General features: G+C 31.6%; 5 protein-coding genes and 1 long non-coding RNA gene across 20 annotated transcripts; 4 read left to right on the top strand and 2 right to left on the bottom strand.

Moving 5' to 3' along the window:
- Positions 1-148: 148 nt before the first annotated feature.
- LOC143184895 (uncharacterized) lies at positions 149-4,639 on the top strand. Of its 3 annotated transcripts, XM_076387471.1 has the most exons (4): positions 149-315; positions 644-698; positions 773-889; positions 961-4,639. In XM_076387471.1, the coding sequence occupies exons 2-4, from the start codon at positions 669-671 to the stop codon at positions 4,177-4,179; spliced, it is 3,366 nt and encodes a 1,121-aa protein (XP_076243586.1). In that variant the 5' UTR covers positions 149-315; positions 644-668; the 3' UTR covers positions 4,180-4,639. The 3 variants fall into 3 exon arrangements, with proteins under 3 accessions (XP_076243586.1, XP_076243585.1, XP_076243587.1); XM_076387470.1 differs by lacking the exon at positions 149-315 and having other exon boundaries at positions 480-698; XM_076387472.1 differs by lacking the exons at positions 149-315; positions 773-889 and having other exon boundaries at positions 480-698.
- A 90-nt stretch (positions 4,640-4,729) lies between these two features.
- Tmep (Transmembrane endosomal protein) lies at positions 4,730-9,257 on the bottom strand. Of its 3 annotated transcripts, none has more exons than XM_076387480.1 (6): positions 9,119-9,257; positions 8,562-8,755; positions 7,690-8,284; positions 7,375-7,610; positions 7,213-7,297; positions 4,730-5,730 (listed from the first exon to the last, which is right to left on the bottom strand). In XM_076387480.1, the coding sequence occupies exons 2-6, from the start codon at positions 8,745-8,747 to the stop codon at positions 5,555-5,557; spliced, it is 1,278 nt and encodes a 425-aa protein (XP_076243595.1). In that variant the 5' UTR covers positions 8,748-8,755; positions 9,119-9,257; the 3' UTR covers positions 4,730-5,554. The 3 variants fall into 3 exon arrangements, with proteins under 3 accessions (XP_076243595.1, XP_076243594.1, XP_076243596.1); XM_076387479.1 differs by having other exon boundaries at positions 9,007-9,145; XM_076387481.1 differs by having other exon boundaries at positions 5,716-6,666; positions 9,007-9,145.
- A 540-nt stretch (positions 9,258-9,797) lies between these two features.
- Positions 9,798-11,377, top strand: Syx8 (syntaxin 8). The gene is made up of 5 exons (XM_076387493.1): positions 9,798-9,973; positions 10,049-10,243; positions 10,325-10,578; positions 10,654-10,746; positions 10,836-11,377. The coding sequence occupies exons 1-5, from the start codon at positions 9,939-9,941 to the stop codon at positions 10,994-10,996; spliced, it is 738 nt and encodes a 245-aa protein (XP_076243608.1). The 5' UTR covers positions 9,798-9,938; the 3' UTR covers positions 10,997-11,377.
- A 96-nt stretch (positions 11,378-11,473) lies between these two features.
- On the bottom strand, positions 11,474-14,652 carry LOC143184898 (uncharacterized). 2 transcript variants are annotated; one of them, XM_076387476.1, is made up of 11 exons: positions 14,409-14,652; positions 14,105-14,268; positions 13,636-14,027; positions 13,424-13,580; positions 13,095-13,331; positions 12,885-13,011; positions 12,419-12,803; positions 12,234-12,346; positions 11,995-12,162; positions 11,807-11,938; positions 11,474-11,729 (listed from the first exon to the last, which is right to left on the bottom strand). In XM_076387476.1, exons 1-11 carry the CDS (start codon positions 14,513-14,515, stop codon positions 11,477-11,479), a joined length of 2,235 nt encoding a protein of 744 aa, XP_076243591.1. In that variant the 5' UTR covers positions 14,516-14,652; the 3' UTR covers positions 11,474-11,476. The 2 variants fall into 2 exon arrangements, with proteins under 2 accessions (XP_076243591.1, XP_076243592.1); XM_076387477.1 differs by lacking the exon at positions 14,105-14,268 and having other exon boundaries at positions 14,409-14,547.
- A 177-nt stretch (positions 14,653-14,829) lies between these two features.
- LOC143184901 (uncharacterized) lies at positions 14,830-16,666 on the top strand. Of its 9 annotated transcripts, none has more exons than XM_076387491.1 (4): positions 14,875-15,822; positions 15,904-16,241; positions 16,319-16,437; positions 16,507-16,644. In XM_076387491.1, the coding sequence occupies exons 1-3, from the start codon at positions 15,174-15,176 to the stop codon at positions 16,349-16,351; spliced, it is 1,020 nt and encodes a 339-aa protein (XP_076243606.1). In that variant the 5' UTR covers positions 14,875-15,173; the 3' UTR covers positions 16,352-16,437; positions 16,507-16,644. The 9 variants fall into 9 exon arrangements, with proteins under 9 accessions (XP_076243598.1, XP_076243600.1, XP_076243599.1 ...); XM_076387490.1 differs by having other exon boundaries at positions 14,876-15,822; positions 16,526-16,666; XM_076387488.1 differs by having other exon boundaries at positions 14,906-15,822; positions 16,319-16,430; positions 16,526-16,666.
- LOC143184904 (uncharacterized) lies at positions 16,649-17,869 on the top strand. 2 transcript variants are annotated; one of them, XR_013002838.1, is made up of 4 exons: positions 16,649-17,080; positions 17,161-17,271; positions 17,353-17,412; positions 17,534-17,722. It is a non-coding gene; the product is annotated as an uncharacterized LOC143184904 (long non-coding RNA). The 2 variants fall into 2 exon arrangements; XR_013002837.1 differs by having other exon boundaries at positions 17,051-17,080; positions 17,353-17,439; positions 17,534-17,869.
- The last annotated feature ends 86 nt before the right edge of the window (positions 17,870-17,955 follow it).

The following is a 17,955-nucleotide window of genomic DNA, read 5'->3' as shown; positions in this document are numbered from 1 at the left end:
CCTTGGACCATAGACTTATTTATTTCAAGTCGAATTTTCAGGAAACATCCTCCACTACGTGTTTCATATCTTTGTAGTAGTATATGCACATATTATGTATTTGTACCATATATGCGTATACATTTCAAAGTTGTTTGGTTTGATATTCGTATCTCATTCGCATAGTTAGCACGTTTTTCTGCACACATATATTTTATACATTATATCGGGAAAGAATAAGTGAGAGAAATTGATGATCAATTAAGAATATTTATCCAATATGTACGGCGTAATAGGTGATCAGTGCACTATACTAAACGCATGAGAAAAATAAAAGTACGCCATGTTTGTTTTTGGAGAAACTTATCCAATACCTAATTTATGATAATGGAGCAAATATATAGAAAATAAGTTAAAATGCGTAGATTTACTTGCCTTGAAATTCTAAACGCTCTTTAAGTCATTAAATACAACAAGTATATGTAAGATTAGAATTGGAGTAGTTTGATGTATCTACTTGCAAGATTTTGGTTGCATATACATAAGCAAAAGATAATTTGTGGTTCATTGTTTATGTGTACAATATACACACCTATGCTCTTATATTATGCAAACAAGTCTCATGTAAAATGGCGAAGAATGATAGTTCCATAATATTTTGTAGAAATGCCATTCAAGAAAATGAAAGAATGTTACACGAATCTTATTGCGAGTCTCAAGTAAGTACTACAAATTTTGTATATTAAAATTGTCCTATATATATTGTTATTAATGTGTCCACAATGTTTTTTAGGTAGAAAACAAGAATAAAGAAGATTTTGAAAAATTATTTATTAAACTTAATTATGTTTGTCAACTACAATTAGCTAAAGAAGAAATACAATTAAATTCTGCCTGGTGCAACAAAAATGTAAAATTAATAAGCAAACCATTATTCTAATTTATTATTGTGTAATAATTATTTTATTATTTATTCTTTAGATGATGAATTATACATATGGACCAATCCCTGGATTTCCATCTGGTTCATGGTGGGGTATCCGCATGGACTGCTCTCGAGATCGCGTTCACGATCCCTTTGATGATAATATTCAAAATGGACCATTTGGAGTTACTTCAGTTTGCACCTCAAGCACTAACATAAATGAAGATGTTGACTTTGGTAATTCTCTTACTCTTACGGGTCAGAAGTATCTTGATGGAAAATCAGACAAAGATCCGCTTACTATAAATTATGAATGTCAGATACCAATAAGATTAATTAGAAGTTATAATTTATTGAACGAATTTGCACCTAAAACAGGCTATAGATATGATGGTTTATACATTGTGACAAAGTTCTGGGTAGGCTTGAACTCAGATTCTACTAAGTATTATAAATTTGCCTTAATGCGTTTAAATGGTCAGGAACCACCACCATGGAATACAAAACAATCTTCCCCAATTACAAGTAAAAATACCTCTGCTCCGCATTCTGCAACTATATCTTTGCGTAATCATTCGGAAAATTTAAGTCCTGGATCTATAGTACAAAAGATGAGCCACGAAAAATCAAATGGATTCTTTCAACTTTCCAATTCTGAGAACAAACAAACAGATGAGAAAGAGAAGTCTGTTTCTGAGAGTGTAATAGTGACGCGTCATGTATTTAAGAAGGTAAATACAGAGTGTACGTCTACTACACCCAGTATGTCTAATGCATCAGAAAACAAATCATTAGCTCATATTGGAAATCAAGGATCAAAAACTCATAGTACAAATATTTCAATACGTACTGGACTGTACGATTCATCGCACAGTACACAACATGATGTTAAGAAAAGTAATTTATTGCCATCTTGTAGAACCATGAAGTCCCTTAATTTGCTTAAGAATAATCAACACACAGAACATTTGAATTCGTCGAGCAAAGATAAAAGCAAAAGTTTAGATGGAAAAGCGCAGAGTATTACAACAAATGAACTACCCAAGCGCGTCGATTACTTTTCTCCCAATACAGTAAAACCAGATGCCTGTAAACTAAAATCAAGTAAAGATGCAAATATAGAAGTATCAAGTGGCACTAATGATACAAATTTAAACCATCTTTATAAATATGAATGTGATGATAGTAAGACACATAGAAGTATAGCAACTTATTCAGAAAATAAACATAAAAGCACATCAACTGACACATCAACTAGCAAATTAAATTCAACAAATTCTATATTTAAAACTGTCTCTAAAGAAACACAGGAGTTAAAATCACTTAATTCCCTAGATGCTCTGACCCCTGATACTATTCTACACTTAATTAACAAAAAGTGTCATCCATTATCGAAGCTACTCATGGGTAATATGATTGGATTAACATCAGAACAATCTGTGGAATTAAAACCACAGGATTTATTAACAGTTCAGTCCGAGATCATTGATAAAATATCAATGCAAAACAATGCTTCAGAGGAAACTAATGAAAAGGCAAATTTAGACACGATTTCGGACGATTTAAGTGTTTATAAGTATAGGAGGCATAAAAAGCTATCCAGAAAAACAATGAACAAATCAGAAATAAGAAACTATGGTAAAATGCACAATGATGAATCGCAAAAGGACTCTGTAAATATTTTAGGACAAAAAATGATCTTCAACGCGTACAGTGGTGCTCAAAAAAATGCACCAGAAGATGTTTTTGATCCAGACGATTGTAAGAAAGATGTAAAAAGTAAAATAATGAAGCGAAATAGTATACAGAAGAAAAAAATGAATTGTCTACGACAATCATCTAAAACTATAAAGAAGGATGTTGGGATTAAGAATGAAATAAGAACTCGTTTACGAACTATGAAGACAATTCAGTCATCGTTGAATAAACACATGAATAGAAAAAAGAGACGAGAAATTGCAAATTTATTGATAGACGCAAAAATTGGTCCGAAAATACGTGGTCCTCGAAATAGAAGACTGCGATGTATCAGTAATACGTACAGTAAAAAGTCATATGAATGCTGTACTTTAAACAATTGTCAAATTAACGCAAAAATATCTGAAAAACAATCTAGCTTCAAGGACAAAAATAATCTCTCGAAAATCAATAGGCATAAACGTATTAAAGAGAACCAGGATAGAGAGAAACAATCAAAGATATTAAATTTAAATAAAACCAAAATACGCAAAAATCTCATTGTCTCCAAGAAACCAGAAAAGTACGATATGGCAGAGAGGATATTAGAAAACAAGCACGATATTAACAAAATACGTAAAAGTAATAAAAAATCAAAACTGTTAAACGCCAGCATTAAAAATATACAGTCTAAGGACGTAATAATGACGGAAAATCGCAGAAGAAAATTAATACGAACGATTTCCACTAAGGTAAAGCTTAATCGCGTTGAAGAGACGTTATCTCAGAACTGTAAAAGGAAAGACTTAAAACCGTGTAAAGCAGATGCAGTAACTCAGTGTTCTCTTATTAAAGAACCACTGATGAGAAGCCTTAAATCGGAGGATATCGTTCAAAATAATAATCGTAATGGGCAATACACTTTTATTAAAATAAAATATGGCAAATGTAAAAGTACAAAGTCCGAAGCATGTGGAGTTACCAGATCCAACAGTGAAAATCAATCGAACGACAAATATAATGAACGCTATACGAAAACCATGTGTAATGTACCATACCTTAAGAATTCAAGTATACCATTTAATAGCAATATTTTAAGTACAAGAGAGCAAAATAAATCTTCAGTCAAGAAAATGTCTGCATTTGTACCTGTTAACACTTTGGATAGTGATTTAAAAATAGCTCGTCTTAGATCAATAGGATTCAAACCAATAGAATCATCAGACAACAGCAATGAGGATGGCAGCGATCAGAATAAAGGAAATTGTTCTGTAACGTTTAGTGACGAGACGTTGAAACAAAATGTTTCTGAGAAGTACAATAAATATGCTAACGAGGAAGATGATATTGTTGTTTATATGGATGACAAATTACAGTACCAAGATATTGAAGATGAGGATAGCAATCTTTCAAATACTAAACAGAGCCTGTCTGAATTCGAAGCTCACACATCAAATGATGAAGAAATTGAAATTGAGGAAGACTCGTACAAAAAAGCCTTGTATAATGATCCATTATTGGAACAAGATTTAGAACTACCTTGGCATGGGTGGAAGCAAGTTGTGACAAGCGAAAATACATACTGGATTGGTTGGTAATTTTCTATATCATTATGTTACACAAGAAGAAGTTTAGCAGAAAAGATTGATATACACATATATAAACATAGATATTTTCTGCCAAAACAAAGGCTGTTGATGAAATATTAAGTTATTTTTTCACTGATAGTTATAATGTTTTAATGTATTATAGATAATACCTTAATGGGATAAACAGAATTGATTTTTTTTGCTGAATTTTTCAGACCCAAATTAATGTAATTTCATCATTATGCCTCTAGCTAAGTGTTTTGTTAATAAAAATAAAAAGTAATTAAAAATACTAATTGTTAATTGTACAAAAATAATATTTTATGTTTAACAAATGATCTTTATTGTTATTTTATGGAGCAGAATAATATATCCTCTCCATAAATATAATTTATGTATACACAAACTTTTCTATTGTATAAAAAATAAAGTTTAATTAAGATCAAGATTGAAACGTGTTTACATTTTCAAAACGTTTGAACGAAATGTTTTATATGTCCATCGAATTTTCAACACAAAACATTAAATATCAAGTACAGATTTACGCAAGTAAAACAAATACATGGAAGGGAAATACTTTAATTTTTGCATTATTAAATACATTCTATTTTAACGATATATACACTCATTAAGTTTTTTTAATCTAGGACGCAAAAAGTTTTGTGGCTCAATTTTGTGTGTGTGTGTGTGTGTGTGTATGTATATATATATATATATATATATATATATGTATGTATATGTACTTCTCGCGTGCGCAAGAATTAGAAATACCGTTTCCAGTATGTTTCATAAAGTAAGTGACTGTTCATTGGCAAAATTGCATTAAATTTATTTGAATTGGAAATGTTGGTGTAAAAACGTATACGTAATATTAGTTAAAAGTATAAAAATATTGGCCGACTACAGTAAATAATTAGATAACGTATTCATGAGTATTCGATTATTAAGTACTGTACAATACTTCTTCTTTAAGAAATAGAAATTACTTCATAAAACAAAGATAGATTTATATTATTGTAGTAGAGCCACCTCTATAGGTAACACTGCCTTAAACGTGTTCAGCATATTAAAATAAATATCTTCTATACTATGTTTACATGATGTAACGTAATACATGTATTAACATGAATGTAACATTATGGAACTATTACAGTGTGATGTATCGCTTTACATCACAGGATTTTTGTTGTCTCTATCTGTAATTTGTTTTGTGAGCGAGTCAAGTTCCTATCTAGTGATGTACAATCAATTTAACTGTATATGTAGCGTTTTCCTTGAAATTAGATTTTTTATCATTTCACGGAAGTCCAACATTAAAGTAGTTTTCATTTTTTCTTTTGTTTTCTTTTTTTTTTTGTTTCGTTTTATATAGAATCCATTGTATTTATTGGAACTCATCGTCACTGCTTAACAGCATTGTTTTCTCGTTATAATTCTGAGAAATCGTAGCAACTCGTTGATTGGAAGTGTGTCGTCTTTGTGGCGGTGGTATTGGCATGTTCTGTGGATCATCTGGATCGAAGCTGGATATCCGCATACCACGTTGTCCTTTCGGTGCTCCTGATTTTTACATTACATCACGTATTATCGTTGATAAAGTCGTGACTAATGCGCTAACATTAATCGGCCAGTGTACAATGAAAAATCATGCGTATATTCTTTTTTTTTTTTCATTCAAAGCAGTATTAGATGCATTGATTATAGATTATGCACGATTTTAGATGTGACATGATAAATTTATTTTACATACAACGCAATCTACCAGTTGTTTTATTTTCTGAACATTAATACAAGTGACGTACATGATACAATAATTTGAAATAAACGATTCATGCATTCAAAAGTAACTCAAACATTTTAGTTTTTGTGAAAGTAATATAAAACGAATATTGAACATATAAGAAAAAATAAATTTAATACTTTATAAGCATGCTAAATTAAATATGGATCGTTCTTATTTACATGCTTTTCTTTTTTGAAATACATAAAAGCATTATAATATTATATTATGCCCTGTAATCATTTCTGATCTATTGATAGAATAATACCTAATTACAATACTGCCACAGAATATAACAGTCAATCGTCATTTGTCTTTTGCATTTATTAGAAAGCAAAACCTTTTATGAAATTACTCTAAGTGCTCTTGTGTTAAGTGCTTAATTTCTATTGTACAGTAAATTTGTTAATTATAAGTTGAATGATTCATATGCTTATATATGTATGTATATGTACGTATATATGATACTGAATTTAATATAAACCTTAAATCATAATTTGAGCAGAGAACTCTTTGCCCACCCTTCAACTTCATTCAAACTTAAAACATGAAGTAAATTTGTAGTATTATTAGCTTTAATAAACTATAATGTAGTATTAAGAATTTGTCAATCTCCATTTAAAATTGCATAAATGCCTGATGTCCAATTTCTTGAAATTAAAAAAGTGATTCCTTGCATTCTCATAGTTTTTCATACGGCAAGTTGGTATTAACGTCTGAAAAATAGTAAAAAGAAAGTGCCTTCAAAGAATTGAATCCTAACTGGCACGTGTAAATTGATCTTATCATAGAGACGTTCACAATTTTCCGGAAAGTTATCGTTTCGTATCGTTTCATACTAGATATTCATTGCAAAAGATAAATACAAAAGTATTTGTATCGTTCCGCAATCGTAGTTGGCAGTAAAGTATGGTCAAAAACACAAATACAATACACTGTATAAAAAGCTAAAATTTATGACTGAAGCAGCATGATAATCATTATAGTCATTTACTTTGTTTAAATCTGAATGAAACATTTTAAACCGCTTTGGATCATCAATTAAAAACTTTTCATATCTTATTCATTTGCAGACACGAAATGTAATAAAGTTCAAACAAGAAACATACATGAACAATGAAATATAAGTAACTTCCAGATTTCATCATTCACTACATCATGCTATATAAAACTATGTCAATAAGACAAAATAAATAACAAAAAAAGATTTGAAATGCAATGTTGTTAAAATAAATATCTTAGTAAAAATGAATTTTACATACCAGAACTGTACTGTGTATACTGTTGGTATTGTGGGTGAAAATTATGGATGGCATCAGTCATTATATCTTTCGGATTCATAGTCTCCTGCACAGAAATAATATTAAATCATGTAGTTTCTCGTTTTATGAAATCATGAGTATTAAATTATGATTGAAGCATACTTTTAAGCTACTACTAATGCTTTGCATTGTCACGCTTCTTCCTCGTGAATCCGTAACACAACCAGCTGAATATACTTGATAAGGAAACGCGTAGCGTAAAGCTATAGCGGCAAACAGCATTTCGATACAGATCAGGAAGTTCTGGTACCCAGCAGAAACTGTGCCTGCACTGGTCGATTGGCCTAGACTTATTGGTGAAATAACGTTTGCTTTCTCAAGAATAGCCAGTAGAACTCCTAAAAAAAAAGAAAATATAATTAATTTCTGTTTGATAAGTATGATCAAGAGGACTCAAAAGAGTATTCAAAATTATACCTTGCCAAAATGACAAAAAGATGACACTCTTGACAGTACAAAACTTTAGAACAGGTTCAAAAGGTGTTAATAGGTCTCTTGTAGCAAAATAGAAGAGGAAAAGCCCATAAAGAGCAAGAGATACGCTGATATTATAAATTATAGTTATATAAATATATCCCCCATCTGGGGTCCAATCTCCATCTCTGTAATGTCCAAATGCTTGAAGGAATATAATGACAAATGCCATTACTGGCTTTACCAAGCAGAATTGCAAAGTGGCTTGTTTGCAAAATCTAAGAAAACCGATTGTATAAGTTTTCCCAACCAGACAACACGTTCCATATAGGCAATTGGAACGAATAGGTTTGCCACGGATTTCAGACATAATATTCCCTTCACCACCCAGGTACTCGTAGCATAGAGACAAAAAGTTATATATGACAAATGCCTCATAACAGTCTCGTACGGTAAAGAAATAAACATAATAACCTTCGCTATTAAAAAATACTAGAGAGACCCAAGAATAAGTTGCATAAATTGGGACTATAAATAGAATTCTCACTATCCATCTTTGCTCTGTTGGATTAGTGTACCACCTCAAATGTTGATAAATCTACAAACAGAAACACAAGTTAAATAGGTCATTTTATATACTTCAAGATTTGCAACTAGTAGACTGTAGATATACATGCAGGTATATATTTTCCATATTATATATTTCAAAAGAATCTATTTCTTTCTATTATTACGAAAAAACTAGAAAAGAAAGAACAAGCTACAGTAAGTTTTATTTAAAATAAGAATAATAAATAATTGTATATTTGGGTATGTTTTAGCAGCATAAATATTTACAGTCTAGTAATAAAAAAAAACTGACTGCCCCGAATTACCTGTTGACACGTTAAAAACAACGCGACCCAGACAAATGCACCAGCGATGCCTTGGGCAGCTCGTGTCTGTAAGAATATAGGAGCTGCTTCCTCCTTGGAAATCGTAGTGACAGTAGTCGTAGATGTCATGCCGTCGATCAGAGACTTTATGATCGTAGAAGATTCCGTTACCGCGGTACTAGTCATATTTTAATCTGAGAAAAATTAGCGTTGCAAATAATAATAATGGCTAAACAGAATCGAAGGGAAAGAAAGATAATCGTGGACGTGAGAAGAGTTCATTTTAAATCACAGCCACAGAAAGTAAGGGAGAAGTAAGAAAAAGAATGTTCATTGAACACAGAACAGTTGTCGAAATTATGGCTCGCGCGTTAAAAATCAATATATGCACAACAATAACAACGGGCACTCCATTCGTGCGCAAAATTTCGTCTCGTAGACGCACCCGTGCTCCATTCGTAGATTATTTTCGAAAGATCGCAGCATACGCGCGTTCCCCTTCGGTCGACGTATATCGTATTCTTCTTTTCCCTTGGTATCGTATATTACGTGCTGACCTGTACACGATCGTGCTTCTTGGATATTCCCCACTTTTCAATTAGCCAGCTACCGACGCAACGGTTTTACCCGATGGTCGTGACCTTCCAGGAGATAACGCGAATAAATCCGACGAAATTCACTCCCTTTCACTGTAACATTCGTCCAGCCTGGATCACCGAGTTTCACTTTTACCCGACATTTTCAGGCATCTCTTCCCGTTCCCTCCTCGATGTCAAACATATTTGTTCCCGAGCAGCTTCGCGAAATATGCCAGTCCACAATAAAAATATAACTGGTTTTGCCACTACATCGCCTATGTATTCCTCTTCGTTGCACCCGTCAATTTTCCCTTCGCTGCTCTTTGTTTCACTTTCACGGACTATCTCTTTTTCCCTTCTCCTTCAGGCGAAAATCCCCTCCATGATACTCTTTAATTATCGTCGCAAACGCATGCGCTCATCTGCGATCACGTCTTTTCTACGTTTTTCACGATAAGTCATTCGCTCGAGAATGGACGCGTTCTGGTGTCGTGTTGACTAGACGTTTTCTTCTTATTTTTTTTTTATTACTGCATTTATGTTTGTGTTTTCACGTGCATAGGTAATAATCTCGATGGTAAATTTGAATTTTTAAGGCTACTTGAAGTTTTCCTTTTTCGTGACGTTACGTCAAAGTTGCTGTATTTTTCAGAGTATCTTACAAATAAATGGACAGCTCGTATCACAACAAACGTGTACAGAAATTATCATAATGTATTATAATGTGTAACTGATAGAATATTAAGCTGTGTTTAAAGGTATTCTGTGCATTTTGTTGATAACATATAATTCCACGAAAATGGCACTCGTTTACATAGGAGACAGTGATCCTTGGTAAATATCAGTTTATATAAACATTATAATTTGTATTGGAATATTGAGCTTTGAACAAATTTTCGAATTTAATAGGTTAATAGAGTATGATGCTTGTGAAAAACTCTTCAGAGAAATTATGGAACAAATTACTCTGCGCAATAAACATCCAAGGGCTTCACAAACATATGCAGGCTTATCTGCCAATATACGAATTCATTTGAAACAGTACAGCAGGGAAGTTCAACAGTTGAAGACTAAAGTGGATGATGCCTTGAGATCTAAAACTATGTATCCTTTTATGTACTCATACTGACAAGAGTTTCCCATTGTTTTGATAAAATGTTTTCCTTAAAATATAAAGTCATACAGAACTTTTGAAGAAGCAGAACGAAGGACACGTCAGATAGAAATATTACAGAGCAGAGATATACAGCTGCAAAAACTATATGATACCTATAGAAGTGACTATGCATCAGCTCGTACTAGTTTACTTACATCTGGAGCATCTGCATTTGCAGATGGAGGTACAACTTCTTGGGCAGCTGATGATGATGATGAAAAGCCTTTGGATGTTCAAGTGTCTGTTACCAATCTTAGGACTCAGCAAGACCAAATTTTACTAGGTATTATTTTACTCAATTTAAACCTTCATCATTTATCAATTTAGTGTATAATTTTGATGTGTTTGCTTTTTATAGAACAAGATAAAGGATTAGAAGAATTATGTAAGGTCATAACAAGGCAAAAAGAAATTGGCCAAAACATCAGTAATGAAGTTGATCGTCAAAACGGTAAACAGAAGTTAATTGTACATAATTTCTGTTTAAGTTAAATATTCACAAGATATCAAACTCATTTAAAAATATTTTCGCATTTTCAGAAGTAATTGATAACTTAGTCAATCACATAGACAGAACTGATGAATCTTTAACTAACAAGACGCGGCAAATACAAAATATCAGTACCAAAGATCGTACATGTGGCTATTGGATAGTAATAATTTTACTTTTTGTTTCTATTGTTATAGTAGCTTTGGTTTAGTTAACACAAAAATATGATTGCCATGATTTAATGTACATAATATGGATTTTAAATCTTTTTATCCATAAACTTATATTCTGTGAATATGTATTTATAGAAATAGCCTTTCTTACACTTTGCAGTGTTTGGCCATTCCAAATTACAGTATATTAACGTGTTAGTAAGTATAGCCACAGTAAAGCGAATATTCATTTAATATTTAAAATGGTTCCACGGTAAATTTATAAAATTGTATAACATTCTTTATTCAAAATATTTAATGACGCATTTTTTTAGCGTTTTAAATGATCAAGTTGATAAAAATTCTGTTTCTAAAAATATGTGAATACGAAATAATGTATCAAGTTAAAATGAAATAAACTCATAAAATTAGAAACACAATTTTTACAGTATTTGTCTCTATAAACTACATTTCATCATTTATTATACAAAGGAAAAACTAATCTTTTTACATTTTCATATTAATAAGCTATTTTCAGTTTATACCTTCTCTCTGGTGGACTCTAGCATCCTAGATTTGACATCTAATTTTAGATTTGTCAGAAGTGCTTTTGGGTTTGGATCTCTTCCTCTGAATTGTCTGAAAATTTCACTGGTAGGAGTGCTTCCACCTAAGGCTAAGAATGTTTTGCGGTATCTACTACCGATCTCTCGTATCATCTGTTCATCTTCAGAAAGTACTTCTTCAAATGCATTGTATAAGTCGGCAGCAATCATTTGCGACCAAATATTGCTAGAAATACAATTATTTATTATTCAAAATTGTAAGATTCTGAATCATACATTTTTCTTATATTTTTGAAAATTCACCTGTAATACGAGGCAGCAAAATCCCCACTAAATATAACTTCAAATGAACAAACATGATTATCCCTTTTATTTTGCGGAATTACAAAGTACTTTTTCCACAACCTGGACATTATGTTACGCCAAAATTCTTTGCTAAAAAGTAAAGAAGTATTAGAAATGTTACCATTTGCAGATATACTTATGCTTACCTCTGATACAATTCTAAATCCAATTTCGACAAGTAAAGTTCTTTACACAAATGATAACCGGATAAATGCGATTTCATATTTTTTATCGTTTCAATCATTTCTTCAGATAAAGGTTCTCCTGTATCTTTATGAGAGGAAATTTTCCGTAGAAGAGATGGCTTGGATAACCTAGTAATAAGTAAAGCATTAGATAAGCAAGAACTATTGTTTAATAAAAATAAAAAGTATTTGAGGCATACCAGTTGTCAAAGAAGTAGTCAGAAATAAATGCTGCATCCCATTCTACAAATGCAAGTCCGGCTATTTCGGCATAATCTATTGTTGTCAATGTGTGCGGCAACATATGGCCAAACTAAATGATAAAAATAAGTAGAAGAGAAAAGGGTATCTCTAAATATTTAATTTCTGTATGTAGCTAACTTACCTTTTGGAAAAGAATTCTAACGTCTCTAAACGAAAGTAAAGAAGGTTCATCACCAGACGGTGGTTGGAAGTTGAATATCAATGCAACTAATGGTTTGGTGTTACTTGCTTTACTTCTTTCCTTTATCGGTACCATATATCCGACATCTTGTGATACTTGAACTTTTTCGTCACCTCTTGAATAAAAGTCTAGGTAAAAACTACCTACTGGATTGGTAGATGACTGCTTTAGATCAAAGATATCGAAAAATCGAACATCTTTATGCCAGACATCTACTTTTTTATTTTCAACAATCTTTACACTGAATAACTTTTCAGTTAATTCAAACAAACCAGATAATACTTTTGGTAATGGAAAATAATTTCTGAAGTCTTCTTCGCTGTACCTGTAAATATTTTTTATATCAAATGTTATTATATATGTTACTGTTTTATTCTATTAAAGCTGAATCTCATTTTTTAACTACTTGTATAGATGAAGTAGTTGTCTTCTACTCCAGTATGGTATATCCCATTGCTGAAGTACACCTTCAAGACCACTTTTAGATGCAAATGCAGTAAGTTCTTTGATTTCGTATTCTTGTGCAGGACATGCTTTTATAAAATATAAAGTTAGTAATTGTACATTTAATATTTGTGAATTAATCATTCTTGAAGTAGTAGTTGTAAAATTTCACCTGTTTCCAACAAACTGTCTAATGTTTGATAAACATTTTCCAAACTTCCTGCCATTTTAGTTTCCATACTTAAATCAACATATGTTTTGTATCCTAGAAGTTTTGCTCGTTTATTCCTTTCAAATCGAATTTCTTCTAACACTGTACTTGTTTGTACAGATTTATCATGCAATATAGATCCTCTGGTAACATTTGCGTCCCAGACCTTCCATCTCAAAGTACGATCAGGACAATATTCTAATTAATATAAAGTGAGTAAATAAAATTAATACTTCATAAATATTTCAAATGAATTAGTAGTTATTGAAATAACTTTGTTATATCTATACCCATAAATGGATTCATAAGAGCAGGATCTAAATTTACTGTCCAAGGACCATCATGAGCTTTTTCAGCATCTTGTGCCATGCTTTTCAAAATTTCCTCTGGAAATTCTCTCATAGTATCATAGTCTTTTATTACAAAGTTAAACTGACATGTTGCTACCTATAAGAAATAATATTAGATTTGATTTTACTTTACTTCTGTTACACTTACAAACCTTTAACTTTTGAGAATACTCTTTAAGCTTCTCAATAATTGTTAATGATAATGCTAACAATTCTTCCTCCTTATTTTGCAATTCTAAGCCATTTAGTTTTCCTTCCAATATGTATTTGCTTAAAATCCTTCTTTCTTCATTAGTCAAGTTAATTTCTTTATTATTTATAATATTCTTGCATGTCTGATAAATTGGTCTGTTAATATATCTGCTAGCAGATGCTTTTCTAGCACGCTCATGAATGCTTATATAATATTGTGTAGGCATTAAACTCTGATTCCCAAGATATAATATTTTTGCAATGCCCCATGTAATATTCAAGGATACATACATCTCTTCTAATGGATTCAACACCTTTTCAAATAAATCTTTTGGGCTAACATTTTCAATATCTGAAAAAATTAATTAAAACATTTATTCTCAAAAATGTTCAATAAAAAAGAATAGAAAAAACTAAGAAAATAATTACTTTCTAATTTTCTTCCTAATGTTCTGACTCCCTCTTCATATTCTATTGTTTGTTTCCCAATTGCCGCCATGCATTTTTCGACAGTAACAGTATTGAATTCTATACTTTTATCCTCCTTTAACAGAGGATACTTTTGAGGCAAATCTTCGCCGATTTCTGGAACTCTAGATTCGTAATATTCAAACTAAGAATTTAATAATGTACGAGGAAACGTCAAGAACAATCTCGCATTCGCATTGAAAATTCGTAGATATAAATTAAACGAAATAACACAATCCAAATGAAATAATCATAACATACGTACAGTACTAAATAACCATTGCGTTTTGGAATTTTCAAGAAATTGTTCCGTGACAAGATAACTCTTTGCCCGCAGGATGAAATGATTTTTGCATTTTTTAGAAACATCATGAATTTTTACTAATACTCAAGTAACATTTTCTATCAACCGAAAACCGGTCTCTCGTGCCCAAACTTTATCATGCATACACACTCCCTACTACAATGTGGGTAGAGTAATTCGTCACGAATTACGTCGAACAATCGAGTTCCCTGAACGTAACTAAACTTTTTGACAACCTGCAACAGTGGTTCTCAATTACAACTCGAATATTACGTAGTAATCTCCAAACGTACTATCATACAAAGAATCGTGTCTTTAAAACCCAACAAATAGGTACGAAGGCAAATATACCTAATTAAAAATCGAATCTTCACTTCCTAGCTGCTAAAAAGTTATTAAATTTACTAAGTTCGTAATATATTTGTGATGGCGCCACCATGAATATTATCGATATCTAGAAAGTACTGAGTTCGTGATCAGAAGTGTGAGTGTAGACGTGAGACCTACTTGCTGGTATTTGGGTGCGCATATTTCGGGGTGATCGCAATTGCGTGAAAGCTGGAAAACTGCGTATCTATTGAGAACTCAGAAAGACATATGGAAATTGGTATCGTTTTATTAAGTGGATCGTAATACTGTGGTCAAAGTTTCGAGATAGAGAATTCGTACGAAGACAAACTGCGTGATTTGTTGTTACTCAGCCATCACGAGTCGATACCCACCACCATGTCAGGAAAGCTCAAAGGAACGAGTATTAAGTGGGAGAGTTCGTCTGATGAAGAGGATGTTTACGAGCCGAAATACAGGATGAGATCAAGAGATTCATTGAGAAATGGTCAGCATTCTGCTATGACTGAGAACGAACCAGTTTTGGAACCCCGAAAGCGAGGTAGGGGCCCCTCTAAGAGGCCCTGTCTCAACAGAAATGCTTTAATGGCTCGAGAAAATAGACTGAGGAAAAAAGCGTACCTGGAGAAAATAGAGAACAAACTATCGTTCTACCAGCAAGAGAATAAAAATTTGGTCAATGTTATAAAGAAGCAGGGTATCGATATTAAAAGGCTGAGCGACGAAGTCGCTTATCTCAGGAGCGTCTTAAACAACAACACTAGTATTACCGCATTGTTGAAAACTATCAACAGCGGTCTCCGAGAAATCAATGCACAGAAGAAGAATTCATTCAATGCAAATGATGTTTCTCCATACCCTGGTGAATCGGATGTACACAAATGCACATGTTATGCAAATGTGAAGGACAATATTTTAAATGCTCAAAATACCAATATATTTATAACGAATGTGAACAATGAGTCTTTAACAGACCACAGTGAAAGTCAAAACAACGATTACATCAATACTAGGAGACAAATTAATTGTAAGAATACCAATGTTAATAGAATTAATTCGACATTTTTAGATTCTGATCACACTTATACTCTTTCAAAAAATTCTATAGTAGATGTCAAGAATAATCTTGAAAAGAAGGAAACAACAAATGTAATAACTTCGACCACAAGCTCGATATCAGAGGACAGTTATTTGGATAATACAAAAGACTTGGATGATTTATTGCCACTGACTGAAGTAGGAGTATCTAATATGGATGGGAAGAAAGATACAGATACTATTGGCATTGACCTGGATCAGTTGTCTACATTCAATATGGATATATTTGAAGATTTACCTAAATGTGATGAGATCTTAAATACAGTAGACAGTTTAAATGATACATCCAATCTTTTCATGGAAGAGGATATGTCACGAAGTTTAGATAATACTGGAATATGTCTTCATGTTAGTTCGGACAAAGTATCATTAGAATTTTGTTCAATTTGTCATTTGAATAGTAAGAACTCGGGATCAAATTAAAGGGGGAGTCGATCGTGATGGATATGATTGATTGAATGCCAAGTCTGGATTGAAGAGGTGAAACCAGAGGTTCTCGAAATGTATCTCGATCAGCTAAGTGTAGAGGTTTAACAAGTACGAAGTACTATTTTAATTTCTTCTTTTTTAAACATTTTATAAAATATGAAAAAATCTTTTATATCAATAGTAGGTATTCTGAATATTTTCAGGCATAAGAAGAGGCTGTACATCAACATCTAGATTTGCCTATTATCAGAGAATTATAAAACTATTTTTCTTACGGAACATAAGTTATGTTACATTAATATTCATGTTACTTAGATATAGGAAATATGACTACGCATTTATACATATGTATTCATATGTACATATGTTTTATATACATATATATGTATATATGTACCCACGTACGCATACATACGTATATATGTATGCATATATATATGTATATATTTTATAAGCAGCAAATTTTATATACTAATAACATTTCTGAAAATGTTATTAATCACAATGAATAGTATAAATCCCTTTTGTCACAGGTGACATCTTTAATATTTTTTGGGTAATGATATTCAACAAAATAGGAATTCTTTTTGTAAGAATTATTCATTAAATCACGATAATTAGGTTATTAATAAGCTTTAAGTTATTTATAATGTAACATAAAATGATGTCACTTCTTTTCCTCTGAGACTGTAATGATTTGCTTTTTGCAGGATATTTCTGTTGGCATAGAAGTGTATTAGCGAGGATCATGCAAAAAGGTAGCAAAATTTGTTTGTTAATGCTCATACTTCAAAATTTGTGTTAAATTTATAATAAATAACTTTTTTGTTTAATTTAGTCAATGTCTGGCATATCTGGAGCACTCTAACGGCATTACATAGTTATTCGGAAAGTATGTGGAATCACGATCCCCCCCTTTTACGTCTGCAATATGTATTATTGTAGAGAGGTGGAGTATGCATTTACCATAACGATGAAAATTATTGCAAAACAATGTACACATATTTACGTCCAATCATTTGGTTTACAGCTATATCCCGAGGATATTCCAGTCACCGCATAACATTCCATCCACTGATCGAGATATATGGTAATTGAAATAAAGATTAAAAAAAAAGTAATAATTTATGTATGAAATATACATACACGTATACTTTTGTTTTAAACACTAATTGTAAGCGCTTTTAAAATGACATTTTTTATTTTTCCAGTTTTATGTAATTTTTTATCATGGGAACATAGTGCCTAGAAAAGAAACATTTAAAATAGGGTATTGCATTACAGTATTTGTAGTCATGACAGATAAGAAATATTACAGTTTCAAGGGGAAAAGAAGCCCAACGATTATGTATCGTTACCATGTATTTTTGTTTTAATATGTATACCGTTTTTGTATTATTTTATTACGAACATCTTTTTCACATATGATAGAAAATAAATATAAAGAATCATTTTGTTAATTTGAGTATTTTATAATTTATGATCGTCGTTTTGTATACAAAGTCTGTTGTTTATTAAATCTAATAAATAATATGTATTGATGTTAATCACAACTTAAATCAATGTATAAAAAATTTTGTTATACGATCTATAGATAGAAAATTAAAAATATAATTTTTATATTTTCTTTATA

The sequence above is a fragment of the Calliopsis andreniformis genome, chromosome 10 (assembly GCF_051401765.1).
Source record: "Calliopsis andreniformis isolate RMS-2024a chromosome 10, iyCalAndr_principal, whole genome shotgun sequence".
Lineage (NCBI taxonomy): Eukaryota > Metazoa > Arthropoda > Insecta > Hymenoptera > Andrenidae > Calliopsis > Calliopsis andreniformis.
The sequence above is the reverse complement of the archived record's forward strand: the minus strand, read 5'-3'. Positions and strand labels throughout refer to the sequence as shown.